This window comes from Mytilus edulis, chromosome 3 (genome assembly GCF_963676685.1).
Source record: "Mytilus edulis chromosome 3, xbMytEdul2.2, whole genome shotgun sequence".
NCBI classification, from domain to species: Eukaryota; Metazoa; Mollusca; class Bivalvia; order Mytilida; family Mytilidae; genus Mytilus; species Mytilus edulis.
In genome coordinates this window covers 29,614,192-29,632,875 of record NC_092346.1, presented here as the reverse complement: position 1 = coordinate 29,632,875, position 18,684 = coordinate 29,614,192, and the positions used below count along the sequence as shown (strand labels likewise).

At 31.7% G+C, this 18,684-nt stretch overlaps 1 protein-coding gene across 12 annotated transcripts in view; it reads left to right on the top strand.

The window, feature by feature from the left end:
• Nucleotides 1-18,684, top strand: part of LOC139516189 (sodium/calcium exchanger 3-like) — a 46,055-nt gene that overhangs the window by 2,210 nt on the left and 25,161 nt on the right. For all 12 annotated transcript variants that reach the window (XM_071306110.1, XM_071306107.1, XM_071306111.1 and 9 more), the window contains exon 2: nt 776-2,581. In XM_071306110.1, coding sequence (XP_071162211.1) covers nt 822-2,581 — 1,760 coding nt within the window. In that variant the 5' untranslated portion in view covers nt 776-821. The remainder of the gene's footprint in view (nt 1-775; nt 2,582-18,684) is intronic.

Genomic DNA, 18,684 nt, shown 5'->3' with positions numbered 1-18,684 from the left:
CATATGAAAACATGAATAGTTCAGACCTGTGAAAAACACATCCTTGTTAATTCTTTTCTTTTGTCATACATTTTTGTGTAAATGTGTACTGTAAATGTACTGCACCTATGTTTTTCTTCTTCCAAAACAAATTCTATTCTTTCGTCATATAATATACTCAGTATAGTATTGCACCTACATGTATATCTTTTTATCTTATAAAACACGTCATACTTTGTTGTGATGTCATAAACTGTATATAAGCATTGATAAGTCATACAATATATACATATCAACACAACAGATAAAGATCCTTTAAATAGTAAACCATGTAAATTGATCTTGATTAGATATAGTTCATGGGTGCTACAACATAATAGTTCCAGTTGGTGGTCTAAGCCTTATCACTCAAGCTAATCAATAACAAAAAATAGAAGGCAGACAAAAATCATTAAAGGCTATACCCATCAGATAGATATTAGATTTGTGATGTATTTATATTGGGTTAAACACTAAGTATTTTATACAAAGATCCAAATAAGGATCAGCTTACCACATTTAAAGGTACACCATTATTTATATAGCTGAATGGTCAACATAAAACAGTAAAATAAATGTAGGTTATTGTTAAAGTCAACTATTATATTGACTTCTTCATAACTTCTAGTAAACATTCGTGGGAGAAGTGTTTTCAATAGAAATAGGGTGTTTAATAGATGTACATGTTTACTCGTTTAAGCCTTTAATTTTTAAGCAATGTTGATGTGTTTTCAGTGTATTGAATTCTTCATTACAGGAGCTACATGACAGATTGTTCCAGATTGTAGAGAAAAAATATCAAAATGAAGAGGCTCCACTTAAAAATGACCAAAGAAGCTAAAATGGCAACAATACTTTTAGGAGTATTCTGTATTATAGAATATCTTCCGGTAACTTCAGCTACCAATATAACAACCACAACAGAAGTGTGTTCCAGAAATTCTACACCCTGTCAGGATGGGACTTTATTCAAAGCGTGGTCACCAATTCATAATCTCAGCGTAGGGGATCAGGTGGCAAGGGCTATAGTATACTTTGTTTCTATGATTTATTTGTTTCTTGGAGTGTCAATCGTAGCTGATCGCTTTATGGCTGCTATTGAGGTAATTACTTCAAAAGAAAAAGAGATCGTTGTAAAACGTGCTGATGGAACTTCAACTACTGTTAACGTTCGTGTCTGGAACGAAACAGTGTCAAATCTAACCTTAATGGCTTTGGGATCTTCCGCTCCTGAAATTCTTTTATCCGTTATTGAAATTTGTTTGAAAAACAATTTTATGGCGGGAGAGTTAGGCCCAAGTACAATTGTAGGTAGTGCTGCTTTTAATTTGTTTGTTATTATTGCAATATGTGTGTATTGTATTCCAAATGGAGAGTCCCGCACGATAAAACATTTACGAGTGTTTCTCCTGACAGCAACATGGAGTATATTTGCTTATTTATGGTTGTATTTTATTCTTGTGGTGATATCACCTGGAGTCATACAAATATGGGAAGCTCTTTTAACTCTTGCGTTTTTTCCAATTACAGTTTTGACTGCTTATATTGCTGACAAAAAATTATTTCCTTACCGATTTCTAACAAAGCGGTATAGGTCAGGTAAACATAAACCTGTTATGATTAGTAGTGAAGGTGACGGCCATGAAATGCAAGGTGGAAAGATGAATAATGTTGACGAAATTGTTTTCAAAGGTTTGGATGGTAATGAGTCCGATATGAAAGAAATCAAAGAATTTGAACAGCATAGAAAAGATTATATGGACATAATCAGAGAACTACGTAAAAAACATCCTAATGCTGATATGAAACAACTAGAAGAAATGGCGGAATTAGAGGCTATTAATAGAGGTCCAAAAAGTCGGGCTTTTTATAGAATTCAGGCCACACGAAAACTTACAGGAGGAGGTAATGTCATTAAAAAAGCAAAAATAGAAAGACGAGCCAGTGTAGAAGATGTGAAAGTGGAAATTGCCGAAGACAATATCACAAGGGTATTCTTTGATCCTGGACATTATACAGTGATGGAAAATGTAGGGTCTTTTGCTCTTACTGTGACGCGAGCTGGAGGGGATCTTAACAAATCACTCTATGTAGACTTCAAAACTGAAGACGGAACAGCAAATGCTGGTTCCGATTATGAACATTCTGAAGGAACCATTGTGTTTTATCCTCTGGAAACTCATAAACAATGTGAAGTTACCATAATAGATGATGAACTTTTTGAAGAAGACGAACACTTCTATGTTCGGTTGAGTAATCTTAGATTAGGGGATTCCCAAGGAATGTTTGAAAGTGGCCAGAATACCAATGAGGCTAAGCTTGGGACCCCACATGTTGCAACAGTGATGATTTTAGACGACGATCACCCAGGAATCTTCCATTTTGAGGAAAAAGAAATGTCGGTCCCAGAAGCAATTGGAGAAATGGAAGTTAAAGTTACAAGATCATCTGGTGCTAGAGGCATGGTGAGGATTCCATACCACACAATGGATGCATCTGCCAAATGTGGAAAAGACTTTGAGTTGGTTGAACATGAGATTGTTTTTGAAAATAATGAGACTGAGTGAGTATTAACATTAACTTTTTCTAAATTTTCTGTTTAGCTTTAATTAATTTAAGCCTTTGGCTTTGCATGAACACGGTTCTTAACTGTTTCTTGACTGATTAAATTTTTCACTGTGATTGGTTTTTTTTAAACAAAAATGCAAAATCTTGTCAATACTTTTGTTAAATCTAAAGCTTTAATAAAAGAAAAAGTAAAAAATTAACACAATTTTAACACAATTTTTCATCACTTCTAGTCAATGCACAGTCATTATGCACATGATGCATGAAATGAAAAAAACAATATATATATATATATATGTATAAAATGTAACAGGAGGAAAACCCATTGATTCTGACCTGCTTGCTAGAACCATCTGTGTTTATACTGGAGATGTACTTGACTGGGCAATACAATATATTACTACTTCATGTTTGAATAATTTTGAACTTCATAATTTTGATGGGCTGATAACCATCATCTAGATCTGGATGGCCATGATGGCCTTGTATTTTACTAGAAGAAACCATCCATGTGATGGGACATGCAGTAACATTATACACGACAAGATGTGATCTCCATGAACATATTACACCAGGGCAGACGCAATGTATTTAAAGAAAAACATAAGATTCGCTAGAATTAACTTAAAATCTCCTGGATTTAGCAGTAAAATGTAATGCTTCAGCCTTCTTTTCCTGCAGTTTAATTATATTAAGGGTTGTGAAAGAAAGTGTTGAACATCTTTAGTGTTTCCGCATTTTCATACAAAATGTGTTTCGTTCAACGGTTTAACGCCTCACATAAACCTACACAAAGAAGCATTCAAATCTTAAATTAAGATTTCAAGGAGTATATTATTCTATATACATTGTAAACAACTTCTGTCAGTGTTGTCCTTAATTCTTCCATTTGTATACGATATTGATTTTCCATTTATTATAAGAGGAATAGAGTAAATATATATAATTGCTGATATTCTAGCTCCAATATCCAAGTACAATTTTTTAGTTTTCTATAGACTGGTGTAAACAACTTAAACTTATTAATTTCAATGACCAAATTAAGTAAGCATGCAATTATTGTGTCAATATTGTAAAAAAATATATTGAAAAATCCTGTATCAGTGTTGAAGTTGTGTTCAATCAATGATTCAATCTGACAATTTTTATCGCTATTTTCTTAAATTTTACTTTGATGTTTTTTGGGGAAAATTTTCAATATATATGCTACTCAATTCACAATTGACATGGGTTTTGCTCAGTTGAGTAGAAGAAATTAATAGAGAATGTATCTAGATCTATGATCATTGATGTCATGAGTCTAGATGTACGTCATTGACCATGTTGACATTGGTGTTTCAAACTTGAGGTTGTATAGTAGCTACATACATGTATCATCCCAGAGCTGTGGCCCTTTCAGTGAGGTCATATAAGAGAAACACCTTTTTGGCAGAAGATTATGATATGAAATAAAATTTTTGGAGTTGAACAATCAGTTACAGTACCAAAAGGCCTATACATTTGCCCACATTTGTAAGTTGTCCTAAAATTGGCCACATTAGAATTTCGATAATCGATATATGTATTGGAAGGATGCAATTGTATCTTTGCAGGCCTCTTTCACACGAAAACAGTAAACTAATTTTGATAATCGATATATGTATTGGAAGGATGCATTGTATCTTTGCAGGCCTCTTTCACACGAAAACAGTGAACTAATTTTGATAATCGATATATGTATTGGAAGGATGCATTGTATCTTTGCAGGCCTCTTTCACATGAAAACAGTGAACAAATTTTGATAATCGATATATATGTATTGGAAGGATGCATTGTATCCTTGCAGGCCTCTTTCACAAGAAAACAGTGAACTGAAACAGCTTACTTGTAATTTAATCATTAATGGCTGGCACACAACACAAGTGCTGCACCGCCTTTATACAGAATAGAATTTGTTCTCTCATCTGGAAGTACTTAAATAACACTACATCTGGTTATTGTTAGTAATTGCCTGTGTGAAGCTTTTTTGGATCATGTTGATTTTTTTTTTGCAGTGATTTTTTTCTGGAAAATGTGTCCATTTACGTCAAGCTGTAATATATACCCATTATAAAAATCCATTAATGGCTCGCTTCAGTTTTTTTGTTTTGATTCATACCTTTCGCAACCAATTTACTCCTAACAAGTAGCAAGTGTTTAATATTTATAAACCTGTCTTCACACTAAAAAGCTTTGCATGAATTTTTTATTAATTGTTGCAGTTTGGCGGGTTTGAAATGAAGTTATTACATGTGTAAACTGGAATTGATTGAACAGTTGAAATTCATTTCAGCATGGCAATTGGCCAAATATTTTGATCAGTCCTGACACCTTTTATTAGAGTTAAGTATCGATTGTCTCTGCATTGTTCTGCAAGATCAATTACTGCCCTCTTATGATAGCAGAGAATATGAACAATCGTTGAAGAGAAAACAGTGATCTATCGAGACTAGACATCACGCCTTTTATCCTTTTAATAAGTGCTGGACATTCCACCTTGAACCATTAATATCAAACCTGATTCTATGAAAGCTACACTGTATCTAATAATTATATGGCATTATGGTCATTTTAATAAGTGCTGGACATTCCACCTTGAACCATTAATATCAAACCTGATTCTATGAAATCTACACTGTATCTAATAATTATATGGCATTATGGTCATTTTAATAAGTGCTGGACATTCCACCTTGAACCATTAATATCAAACCTGATTCTATGAAATCTACACTGTATCTAATAATTATATGGCATTATGGTCATTTTAATAAGTGCTGGACATTCCACCTTGAACCATTAATATCAAAACTGATTCTGCGAAAGCTTACTCGTAATTATATGGCATTATCATTTTAATAAATGCTGGACATCAAATAATATCTGTTATATATAATATGTGGAGCCTTTAGTTGACCTAAAGGCCACTTAGACAGAAATGATAAACGATTGAGACATCCAATATAAAATTATTGATAATTATTGATGACATTTGACTGATCCATCAACTCGTAAGTTTTTATGGGCACCGATTGGTGTCCTGTTTGTTTGAGTTCTCAAGAATTGGACTTTTTGTATACATCCTGGAAGGCATTCTCTAGCTATTGACCTTGAAGTTAGATAATATTGTATTAGGGTTATACCATCATTAAAGCAATATTTGATAATGACTATTGTTCTGACTATTCAGAATAATTTATTGCAGCAGCTTGCCGGAAAAGTTGGGTGAAAGTTGTTCCATTAGTAACATATTTTTGTATTGAAAGAGATTCAGAGCTTGACAGGAAACTTAACTTATTTACTTTTTAGGCCTCATGCATCATTCCATGCCCTTGTATTCTCTCTTGAAAAAAGCAAAAATATTTTCTCTGAGTAATTTTTGATTTTAAATGGAGATTTAACTCCCTTGGTAAAGTTTTCTTTATTGGAGTTTTTCAAAGTGTAATCTCACTGTACATGTCAAAGTTGTAAAATTATTCAGATACATGTATGAAATAATCTCCAACAGTGGTTCCCAAGGATTTGAAAAATCAACTGGACCAGACTTTTTTTTCTGGACATCTACATACATGTATATGATATACATGTATATGAACAAAATAGTTGTATTTTTTTGTACTGGTGATCATTTGGTCTTTAATAAATAGCACTTTGCCAGGACCAAACTATTTTACTGGACTTTGCCTGAATGTCAGGTCATGACCTTAGGAATGACTGGAGCCAATATATACATGTTCCCATTTCCTTTCTCAATTTTATGTATTTATATATATGTCCAACAAACTTCTGATTTTTTGAAAGCCTGTTACTTGTATTAATAGGCATTTTATAGTTCTTGCATGTACAATGTATTTTATTATTGCAAAATGTCCTGGCATTGATTCAGATTGAAAATATACACTGAAATATACTTGATGTTTTGGTTTTCATGGATGTATGACTCAACATGCTGAAATTGATGGCAACAAATTGTTTGATAACTACTGTATTGAGATCTTCCAAATGACAAAAATCCATTACATGAATCGAGGTTTTGAAGAGTAGACAGTAGGGTTTCCGAATCTTTTTCGCATTAAATACATCTTAAAAGGCTTCTAAACTCTTACAAGAATCGTTTATTTTAAACAACTGAAGGATCAGGTTCCATTTTCTGTAGGTTTCTTTCCACTATCCCATTTACTGGCTTTCTCACTAATACATTTAAAAGCTAAAGTACAAATTGAGTTCTTATTGCATAATGTTGATGCAGCCATCATGCTCAGCTGGTTGGTATTTCTGTTTTTCCTACAAGTCTGTTTGTTTCATGTTACATCAACAAGATGCAAGGACTTCCTGCGGTGTCTTGACAAATTAAAATTACAACAAGATTACGTACTGAGATGTTGAAAAATTAGTAGGGGTCTGGCCAATGATTAAGTAATAAAATTGAGAATGGAAATGGGGAATGTGCCAAAGAGACAACAACCCCGATCATAGAAAAAAACACAACAGCAGAAGGTCACCAACAGGTCTATCTATTGTGGATTCATTTATTTACATGGGTACCAAATTTTGTTGTTTGAGAAAAACTTGCATGTTTTTGAATAAACATAAATTTGATGGTTTTGGCAAAGTTTGCTTACATTCCTTTGGAAAATTTGCAATACGTTGAATATTTAAATTCGTGGTTCCCCCGTAACAACGAAATCAATGAAAATTGGAATCCAACAAATATTAATGAATCCACAGTACTTCTTGTTGTGTTGCGCTAAAGTCCTTTTATTAGTCTTGTTTTTATTTACATTGAATGTGTATATATATGAAAAAAATACTAGTAGGCAATTTCAGACAAATTGAAATTCCTAGTTTGTATATTTTACTGCCAATCAGAGTCCTATAGATACATTTATGAATAGTTGGTTCAAAGAGGCCTGCCTAAATTACATAGTTGTTCAACTTATTGGCAGTTTGGGATATTGTCTGTCACACTTTTAGTCAGACAAATTGCTAAAGGCTGACTGAATCATTCAATCAGAATGAACAAGATGTCAGAGGGTCAGACTGATTTCAAGACCTCAGGATTTTTTTTTATGTCTTTTTCTCTGATATAATGTAAAACCATGAACTTAGAAAAAAACGAAAAAACAATTCTACTTGATAGACAGATTCTAGTTGAATTCTTTTCAATAATTATGTCTGCCGGAATTTCGAAGCTTTGGAATGTATTGAGAATATTTAAACAAATAGAAAAAAATTAAGTCCCAAAAATTTAAATCTACTGTTATTTTCAAATTAGAAGGGGTGCAAATGTTTTGAAAGAAAAACTGATTTCAACTAGGTCAAATTGTATGTTTCAATAATGAATTAGGTTTACTTATAATAAGAACCTATGCCTATGGACAATTCCAAATTATTCTCAGACTTGTAAACTAAATTTCACAGAACTTGGTTAAATTGAAAGTAAAGTCACCTTAACCAGACAGTTTTACCTTAAACAATTTTAAACATAAACAGATTATATTTTTCTGAAAAGCTCTCTGATTAAATTTAAAGCAAAAGTTGCAAAGAAAATAAGGATTAATATTTAAGTTGAGCCTTTTTTACAAAAATATTTGCACTTTCCCTTCTGTTCACCATTTGATAAACAAAATAATCTTTATACAAATATTGTCTTAATTGGTTCTTGTTCTGGCTGAGATAGAATAGAATTAATTTTATAAAGCTTCATAGGTACTCAATCTCATCATATTGTTAGCGTTTCTATTTTTACATAACAGTATAGATTGTTTTATTGTACATGTACTTGTAACATTGGATTAAAAATAAAATCCATTAGACAATCGGAAAACACCAAACACTTCTACCTTTCGGTAGCCTTTTCTTTATATCTATTAATGGGATGCATATTTTGAATAATCGTTTTCCGTAACAATGGTATAAAGATTTTTGTGTTAATGTAGGATTAAGAGCTTTGGTTTTTTATTCGATCACTCTGAAGTTTTTGTTATTGATATTTATATGAGCTGAAATGACAGAAACCAGAGTTTTTCAATCAATAGCTTTCCCATTATAAGTTTAATCAATGAAAACAATATTGCTACCAGTGTCTTTGATATTTGTTTACTTCTAGTGACATACAGGAAGACTTGGCAGGGAGGGGTGTGGTGAATTGATTTTATATCTGGGTTTTTTTTTGATTGATTGTGGCATCTCTTGTATAACTTGAATTAATTAACACCAGGCAGTCAGTAGGAGGATAAAAGGTAAAATGGAGCTTTATTTCATGTCAATATTTTTCACACTTATTAACTTAATAATGAATTATGGTTGTCATATTTCACGTTTGGAAATACTATGACAGCACTAAATATGTATATATGACCATGATCCTGTTTGTGTTTTTCTCTATTCCATATAAGGCCAAAAAAATATATAAAGTATGGATACATTTTATAGTATCGATCAAGATGAAGACAAGTCGAAATAAGTCAAACACTGATGATCTTAAGTTGATGATGGAGCTCTATATTGTGTTTACTTCAATCTTTCAGATCTAGGGTCTGTTGTGATAGGAACAGAATATTAATCCACCAAAAGTATCCCTTTCTTTATTTTTCAAGTTGATAATTCAATAATAGCAGAAATTTATTCAATTGCAACATGTAAAATTTTGAAAAAAGAATACATGTGTTGGTACAATTGTACTTGTATTTAAAGTGTTTCAAATTTCATTTGTATATCACCTCTAATTGTTTCAACTTGATTTGATGTACAGGGAAGGGTTCCTTTCATCCATTGTTGAAGGATAAAATGTGACAGTAATGAAATTGAGAATGGAAATTGGGAATATGTCAAAGAGACAGAAATCAAATAAAGAGCCGAAAACAGCCTAAGGCTTTTTTAAGTTGTCTTTTTGGTGGTACATCTCCTCAAAAATTGTATCTTGTTGACATTCTCTTTCACATATAAATAGAATATAAGATTAAAAATAAATATGAGTGTCAAATTTATGATACAATGAAGATAAAATTTCAATTCAAATATTGTTTAATCATACCTGTAAAAGAGGGACGAAAGATACCAAAGGGACAGTCAAACTCATAAATCTAAAATAAACTGACAACGCCATGGCTAAAAAATGTAACAGTGTTATAGGCAAGAAGTATATATCTTATATATATGTGGTCTGTAATTTGTAAAATAAGACTTTTCAATGATACTCATGAATAGGAATGTTATACTTCAATCTTCTAACTGACTGCAACAACACTAATCTTTCCTTAATTTTTATTTACAAATGATTTTTCGTTACTTAAACTTTATAAACCTTATAAAAGGAAAGTTTGGTGTTATTTTTTTTGGGGGGGGGGGGGGATTGAAAGCTCACAAATGCGTTTAACGCCAGAACATTCTTTAAATTTTCATGTGCTTGTCCAAAGACAAAGTCTGTGAAACTATAATACTGTGGTTGTTGTTTATTGGTGTCTGCTCATTATTTTGAACATTTATAAATCAGGCAAATGGTTTTGTTGAATTGTTTCACATTTTGTCTTTCTTTATAAATAAGAAGATGTGGTATGATTGCCAATGAGACAACTATCCACAAAAGACCAAAATGACACAGACATTAACAACTATAAGTCACCATACGGTTTTCAACAATGAGCAAAGCCCATACCGCATAGTCAGCTATAATAGGCCCCAATAAGACAATGTAAAACAATTCAAACGAGAAAACTAACAGCCTTATTTATGTAAAAATAGTCTTTAACTTGAATGTGAAAAAGAAGTTTTTAGAAACCAACATGTCATAAAAATGGTCCAAATTATTAATTATATTTGTATGCAGATCCATATGATGCATTTTGCACATATACCATCTAGGCAAGCCAAGGGTATGATCTGGTCCCCTCTTCTCCTTAGGATCCTAACCCTTGATGCTAGTGAAGATGTATGCAAATTGACCAGTAACTCTCTCAATTCTCTGGATTCTTTAGCCTGTAATTACTTTTAAGTGCAAATAGGCACCTACTTTTCAAAAGGGTTAATTATAGCTACTGTATAATTGCATATGTATGCAATGTCAATGAGTTTAATTGCCATGTGCAATGTTCATCCTAATTGTGACAATCACATGTGCATGAAATTAGGAGGTCTTGTAGGGTTCTAATATTGATCCTGCACACATATTGCTGACTATTTAAAAACAAAAATGAATTGCAACCAGTTTGTATAAAGACTAAAAGACTATTTGTTCTGCCAGTTACAAAATCTGAACTACATGTACATGTAAGAAGACATTAGAAGGTCTTCAAGGAGAAAAGCATTAATTTTCCTGTTTTGGCAATTCAGTGATACACCATTAATATTAATATTGTTATTGAAAGATATTTGGGAGTGCAGAAGTCCTGTGTTATTACAATGCTTGTGAAAACAAATACATTATGCAAAGTTGGATAGCTCGTCATGGTTTTTGGCATCTTTTCATGAGAGAGAATATGATGTTAAGACATACTGATTGATGCTAATTAGGGTTATTAGACATGGAAGTCAACCTATATTTATACATATTGGAATGACTTGTATTAATTAGTACCAGGTTTCTATCATAGTTTTGAGAGCTATTATTTTGAATCTATTCTCTCGAGACGTTTGATTAGTTCTTTTTAGTTAGATGCCTCATAAGAGTATTGTTATTTAGTGTTATATGTCTCTCACAGATCTATAGAAAAAGATTTCCAGACTGATTTTATAGTCAACATGGTGCATTCACCATATTAAAGTACATACTATTACTAACATAGTATAACACTTTTATTCAAATATTTATTTATTGCATTTTTCTACAGCGATTCAATTTGTAGGGATTAAAATCATTGATATTTTCCTATATAAAGGTGAACTGAGCGGTGAACTTGACTAGTTCAAAAATCCCATTCATGTTCTAACTGGATACTTTTACCTTGAACATTTTTATGCCCCATTTATGGGCATTATGTTTTCTGGTCTGTGCGTCCCTTTGTTCATTCGTCCATTCGTCCCACTTTAGATTAAAGTTTTTGTCGAGGTAGTTTTTGAAGAAGTTGAAGTCTAATCTACTTGACACTTAGTACACATGTTCCCTATGATATGATCTTTCTAATTTTAATGCCAAATTAGAGATTTTTCCACATTTTCACGGTCCATTGAACATAGAAAATGATAGTGCGGTTGGGGCGGGGCATCCATGTTCTTTGGACACATTCTTGTTATTTCAAGTCTTCGCCTTCGGTGAACATAATTCATATTGATCTGTTAGGTGTACTTGACTTCTAAAAGTCAAATTCATCTACTACTGTATTTTGTTTCTTGGAACAAACTGAAGTCAAGACACTTTCTAAGCAATGAAAACCTTAAATATATGGTTGCTTGCAACAACAGACTGGGCTTTCAGATTGAGAAAAGACTTAAGCTTAAGACTGGTCTCTTGAATTTCAAATAAATTAGAAAATAGGCTTTTGATTTAAATAAAAATAAAATTGATATGAACAAAGATATTACATTGTGAAGATATTACATTGAACATTGTAAGGTACCAGTTAAAGTAAGCTAAGGGTCACAGCAATATGACTGAAGTACCCCCATTAATGTAGAAGTCACCATGATACTAGACTTTCAACAATTGGTAGGCTCTGAATTGCTCAGAGCCAAGTCACATGCATATGTTAATAAATTCAACAAAGATAATGAAATTGTTTGTTGACTAACAATGACATTCCTTACTCAGGGACAGGCACATACCAAGTATGTAATCATGGACTGAACTCCATGGCAATCTGTAAATAATTTGATCTGATTATCATGATTATGTGGTGATAATTTTGTCTTCACTTTCCCCATTAATATTGTATTGTCTGTTCATTAACACATTTGCATAAATTAGTTATACAGTCTGCATTCTTTCAGATCCTGCAGAAAAATACTAATAATTCAGGTTGATCAGATAGCTAGAAAAAGTGCCATAAGATAAAAAGAATATCTATAAATAGAAACTGCATTCTTTTCAGATTCTGCAAAAAAAAAAAACGTTCTGAGGGATCAGATAGCTAGAATCAGAAGTGCTATTAATTAAAAAGAGAGTCTATAGATAGTAACTGCATTCTTTCAGATTCTACAGGAAAAAAAAAACTTATAGTTCAGCATGATCAGATAGCTATAAAATGAGTGCTATGAATTAAAAATAAAGTCTATAAATAATAACTGCATTCTTTCACATTCTGCTGAAAAATGCTTATTATTCAGAATAATCAGATAGCTAGAAAAAGAAGTGCTATAAATTAAAAAGAAAATCTCTAAATATATAGTAACTGCATATTCTTTCAGATTCTGCAGAATTCAGAAGGATCAGATAGCTAGAAAAAGTGCTATAAATTAAAAAGAAAGTCTATTAATAGTAACCGTCTGAACCAAAGCGTTTTATTATTCTTGTAAATCTTGAGTCTTGATCAGATTAATTGAGAAACAGTAGTTATGCATATGTTTAATGAGGTATCTAGTGTAAATGTAAGAATTTGGATGGCATTTGGCAAGATCACAAACACTGCAGCATCATCATTGTCATTCTGATGAAACATCTAAAGCAGTTTGTAATCTTCTTTAGCATATGGTCTTCATTCTCTGACTTGGTAAATTTACAAAGAGGGTGATGATCATAATTTGCAATATGTCATGTCAACACTTTTGAGATAAATAGTTGCACAATGATTTAATAATTATACAATGTAAATATTAGAAGATGTGGTATGTTTGCCATTGAGACAATTTTCACCATTCCATGAGAGACCAAATGAGGTAGAAGGTTAGCAATTAAAAGTCACTGTACAGCCTTGAAGTTGAACTTTGTTTTTTTTGTAATTCAGAATGCCAAGAAGTGACAACCTTTTACTTGAAAGCCAAAATCTAATTTAGGTTAAGTTTGTAACAGACTGGTTATTTATTATTTATTTTGAAAAGTGAAGGATTACTACCTTTTCGATTAAAAAACCTCCACCCCCTTTTTAACACCTACTCAAAAATTGTACATAAAATTGTATTGCATTAATTTGGACAGGTAGTTGTTGTTTTTTCTTACATTCAAACCTACATAGAAGAGATTAAATCAAAGTCATGCAAAATAACAATCCGTTTTATTGAAAACTTCCCAATTTGTATGAATAATGAATATTGTAATTAACGGCTTTCAATCAAAATAGCTTTAGAAGTCAAGGGGGTATTTTTAGAAACCTTTCCAAATTAAGTATGATTATAACCTAGAGAATGCTACAAAGATGTCAGTTTCTATTATGTTGAACAGTAGCTTATAGCATTTGTCCGGTTTAAAAATAGTCATTGTAATTTGTATAGAAATGTTATGTAAATAGAGATTTAAATTATTGAAGATCTATTCTTTGCACTTCATAATCTTCAGTGTCTTTGAAAGGAACTTTGCTTTTTAGTTGTACCTTATTAGATTTTACTTATGATATCTTACATTGAAAAGATGTCTGCTTGATTGAATATAATGTAGAAAAAATAGTCATATATTATAAACTGCCTACATAATTTATGTACGAGTTTTCACTTTTGTAGATATTGAATATAATGTTGTCTTAAGTATCTATCAGCCGATTGCAGCCAACTTCTAGTAATGGTATGTCTTGGGAATACTTAAGTTTACTCTGGCTTAATGTTATTTTACATAATATTTATTGATGTTCTCAATGGATCTACCATTCTTTCTGGATACATGTGTCTCATTACGATTTATACACTCAGTACATAGACAGATAGTATACTGTGAAATCGTGTTAATGGAATTAATGAATTAGATTGGATTGTCCAGTTGACCAGTCTAGCTCATGAATTTTTAAATATGGAGTGATCTATAGTTCATTTATTTAACAATAACATGCAATGCTAGAAAGTTAGGACCCATAGAGCCTCAATTTACTAAATTAGTGGTAATAGAATTAAAGGTACTAATTTTTCTGCATTAGACATGTTAATCTGATAGATGCACATTTCAACAATAAATGTTTCTTTAGTGATGTTCATAGCCAAAATATTTGTAAATCCAAAACATCACACAATGTATAACCAAAGCCTGGCATCTTAGGAATCCTAGCTTTGCTTAAGAGAGATTATTTTTTTAATTTAAATAGTTTCCACAATTTGTAACAGCCTTGAACTTGAATAGTGATACTCTCAAGGACTTGCAGTCCATCAGCAGAGGTATTGACCAAAGTGGTAGTAATATCAGTTCTCAGGTACCAGTTTTACTGCTCAAAATGCAGTGTAAATTATGTATTGATCTTGAAACTACCAATTTTTTTTTATTTGACTACTGAAGCTTTTATAGTTGCACATTGCCGTATATGTAATATATATTTAAAAATACTGAAAGATCTCCCAAAATGACCAGTGTCAATTGGGCAGTGTAAAATTCAACACTAGACTTGATGTTATGCATTGCTGAATAGCCTAGCGATGGCATAAACAAGCAAAGATGATCTCCCATCCAAATCTCCTTGTATAATTATAAAAAGTAGACAATCCTGTTTTTTTCCCTGTGTAATTAGCGGTTGATGTAAATTTTAACCTGTTTAATTGCCAGGTGATGTAAAATTTTAACTCATTAAATTGTTCATTGACATTTATTTTCAACATCACGCTAAGATTAATATATGTACAATAAAATATTACTTAAGTTTCCAGTTTCATTAACCGTTTTTCTTGTTGATAATTTTTCTACATTATTATAATTTTCTATTTGAACAGAAACCATTTGAGAATTATAAATGACAGCAAAGATAGTTTATAGTTCTATACACAGTCCTGTTGTCATAAGTTTTCCGATGACATTTTCAATGAATTCAATTCCCAGCAGTGAACCTATAAATAATTGAAGATGAAAAATTCATGATCACTCTGTTAGGCTATTGTACATGAAGTTATTCTAGTGAACTTATAATAAAAAATTTAATATGTACTGAAGTTAAACTGCTTTATTGGGTTTATATACTTTTTTGTTGTAATCTTTCATGTAATTTGTTTACTCTTCAGTTTACATCAGACGCATTTTGTTATCTTACAATTTACATGGAACTAAGAAATCGGCAATAAATAAAGTTTATGTTTGGGATGAGTGTGCCAGGCATAAACGATTTACTAAATAGGTTGTTAATTAGCGTTTATGTAACATCTTAGCAGTGTGTCTGAGGTGGTCCTGATGGGATATCACACAATTTGGGGATCTCAAAGTCTTGAGCCAAACATCACATCAAATACTGAGTACATGTATCTGTGTACAGAATTATTCCAGTTAATTATCCTTTATCATGTTTATATAACATTTTAGCAACTTGTCTGAGGTGGTCCTGATGGGAAATCACACAATTTGGGGATCTCGAAAGTCTGACAGGGCAGGATCCAACCATTTTAAAAGGGAGGGGGTCCAACTATATGTCCCCATTCAAATGCTTTGATTGTCCAAAAAAAGGGGTAATTCTATAAGAAATCGTCCCCACATTTATGGTGCCGTGACCAGGTCACTGTCTGAGCCTGACATTTATACATCAAGTACTCAGTACATGTATCTGTGTCCAGAAAGTTTCATAGAATTATTCCAATTTAGAGGAATTCATATTTGGCTGCCAATATAATATACTGTTCGTAATGAGACCTTTAAAAGCTTGCTATGAGGTATTGGATAAGCTCATATTTGAAGGCTGTACTGTTGATCTACAGTTGACAACCTCTACGTGGTTTGATCTATGAAAGAAAGTTGCCTCATTGACAATCAAACCATATCTTCTTCATATTTAGGGCCAAGTGGTCTAAGTAGTTATACTGTAATCACCAGCCAGGCAACATTGAGGTTGTGAGTTCAAACCCACTTGCAAAGGTGCACTTGACTCCAATCTTAATTGACTAGGAATTTCAGATTTCCTATTGAAGGTCTGGTCATGGTTTTTTCGGGGCACTTTGGCTTCCTCCATCTGTAAAACTTGACCGCCACAAAATAGCCTAAAAGTGGTGTTAAAACACCAACAGTCAAACAATCAATCTCCTTTATAATATTATTGTATTCTTGTCGAACAGCAAAACTAGTGAATTAAGTTAAATTTTTTATTCACAATTGTGAAATAAACTTTAAAATTTTGAAAAATAAGTTGATCTTTTAAAAGTGATATTTTCATTTCACATCCCCAATGCAAGTATACAATTTTCACATTTTACATTTATTGTGTAATTTAATTTTGCTGAAGGGATAAATACTTTGACTCTTGTATTTGATAACTATAATTGCATGTCAAGAACTATTGATTTTTAATAGCTGCTAGATTTTCAACAATTTGAAATGAGGTCTGAAAATCTTTATATAAACTTGTTACGCATAAAATTTTGTTTTTCAGTGAAAAAGATATAAATATGGCCTTCGTTTTTCAATTTGTTATATATCATGATATATACATTTGTTGATTTCGTGCCTCACAGTCACTTCTAGAATTTAATAAATGGTTGTCTTAGACTTAGTTTTTAAGAGAATTTTTCCTTGATTAGGTTGCATTCCAAGTTTAGTAGATATTCTATAAAACTAAAAGATTTTTTTAAGAAAAGTCAACTGCACTAATAACAAATGTTCTTTGTACTTTACAACAGACAGATTACTATTTTAATGTGTTATTATGATACCTCTGGAACCAAACATGCATGCAGAATAATGCACTTTATTTGAAAATAAAGGAATTTATTGAGGATTTTATGATGTTCAAAGGTTAATTCTTTAAGATTTAACGTAAGCATCGTGATTTTTAAGACACGACTTTGATTTTGCAGGGCATATTGCGTAAACAGTTATTTCCGCTTGCCTAACAATAGCACAATATTTTTTTATTTTCACTTCTGGTAATAATTTGTTGTATGCAGATGGCTATATGCATGTGCAATTATAAAATTTTATAAATCTGTGAAATTTGTAGTTTTTACTAAACTTCCATTCCAACTCTTAATAGCAAGTAAGGTTAGTGGCATTGCCAATTTTCTTTTTTTATTATGTGGACTTTTTTGTTTTACTGTTCTCAATGAACTAGATTCATAACTTATTAGTGCTCAAGGATTTCAATAGATACAGATTTTCACCTACATGTTTAAAAAACTTGTTTTGGACACAAAATCAACTGCATATCAGCATGACTATCAACAAAAGTACAATTGTTCCTCAATCTACAAATTCTGTCCTCCTAAAAATAAAAGAGTCCACTGTAATTACGCATCTGATTTCATCTTTGACTCTGAAAAGACTAAGGAAATGAATTATATAGACTTCAATGCAGAAAAGACCTATCTATGGCTTTAAATTTAATTATGCTTTGAAGTAAAAACAAGGCATATTTTCCTTTCTTGGAGCCCAATAAGACATATTTTACTAAAAAAAAAATTTCCTTGTAAACAAATATTCTTAAATGAGCCATGTATATCTTTCGAAAGTATTTGGGTTGCATGCTTATCTTTTTAGTGTCTTTTCCTGTCTATTATATTGTTAATTTTTGTCCTTTTTTGTAACAAGACCTATTTACCCAAAATCATTTGTACAAAGTCAAAGACAAAGTATATGGTATGCGTTAAAAGTATTAAATTTTCCCGTCTTTTATATTTTTAATTTTTGTCATTTCTCTTCAACAAGACCTGTAATTTACCCCAAATCATTTGTACAAAGACAAAGTATATGGTATGCATTAAAAGTATTAAATGTTGACTTCTTGTATACATTTATTTTAAATATATTTATAATACTAGTCTACTTGGATGTTTTCCAAATTAAAAGGGCAGAGGTGGTTTTTAAAAAATGATAACAAAAATGCAATCTTTAAATGGCCTTCTTTGTTGAAAGTTAATAAGATATAAACAATGTCTATCTTTTTCTGCATCCTTTTAGAATCCTCATTAGATCTGTTATCCACCTACATGTATAATTAAACATGTGTAACCGATTCTCGTTTGTTCATACATAGTGTAGATACCTTATAATCATTATAGCCTTAGGCCCCAAAAAATATAAGTGTGGTTCCCGTTACCCTACCT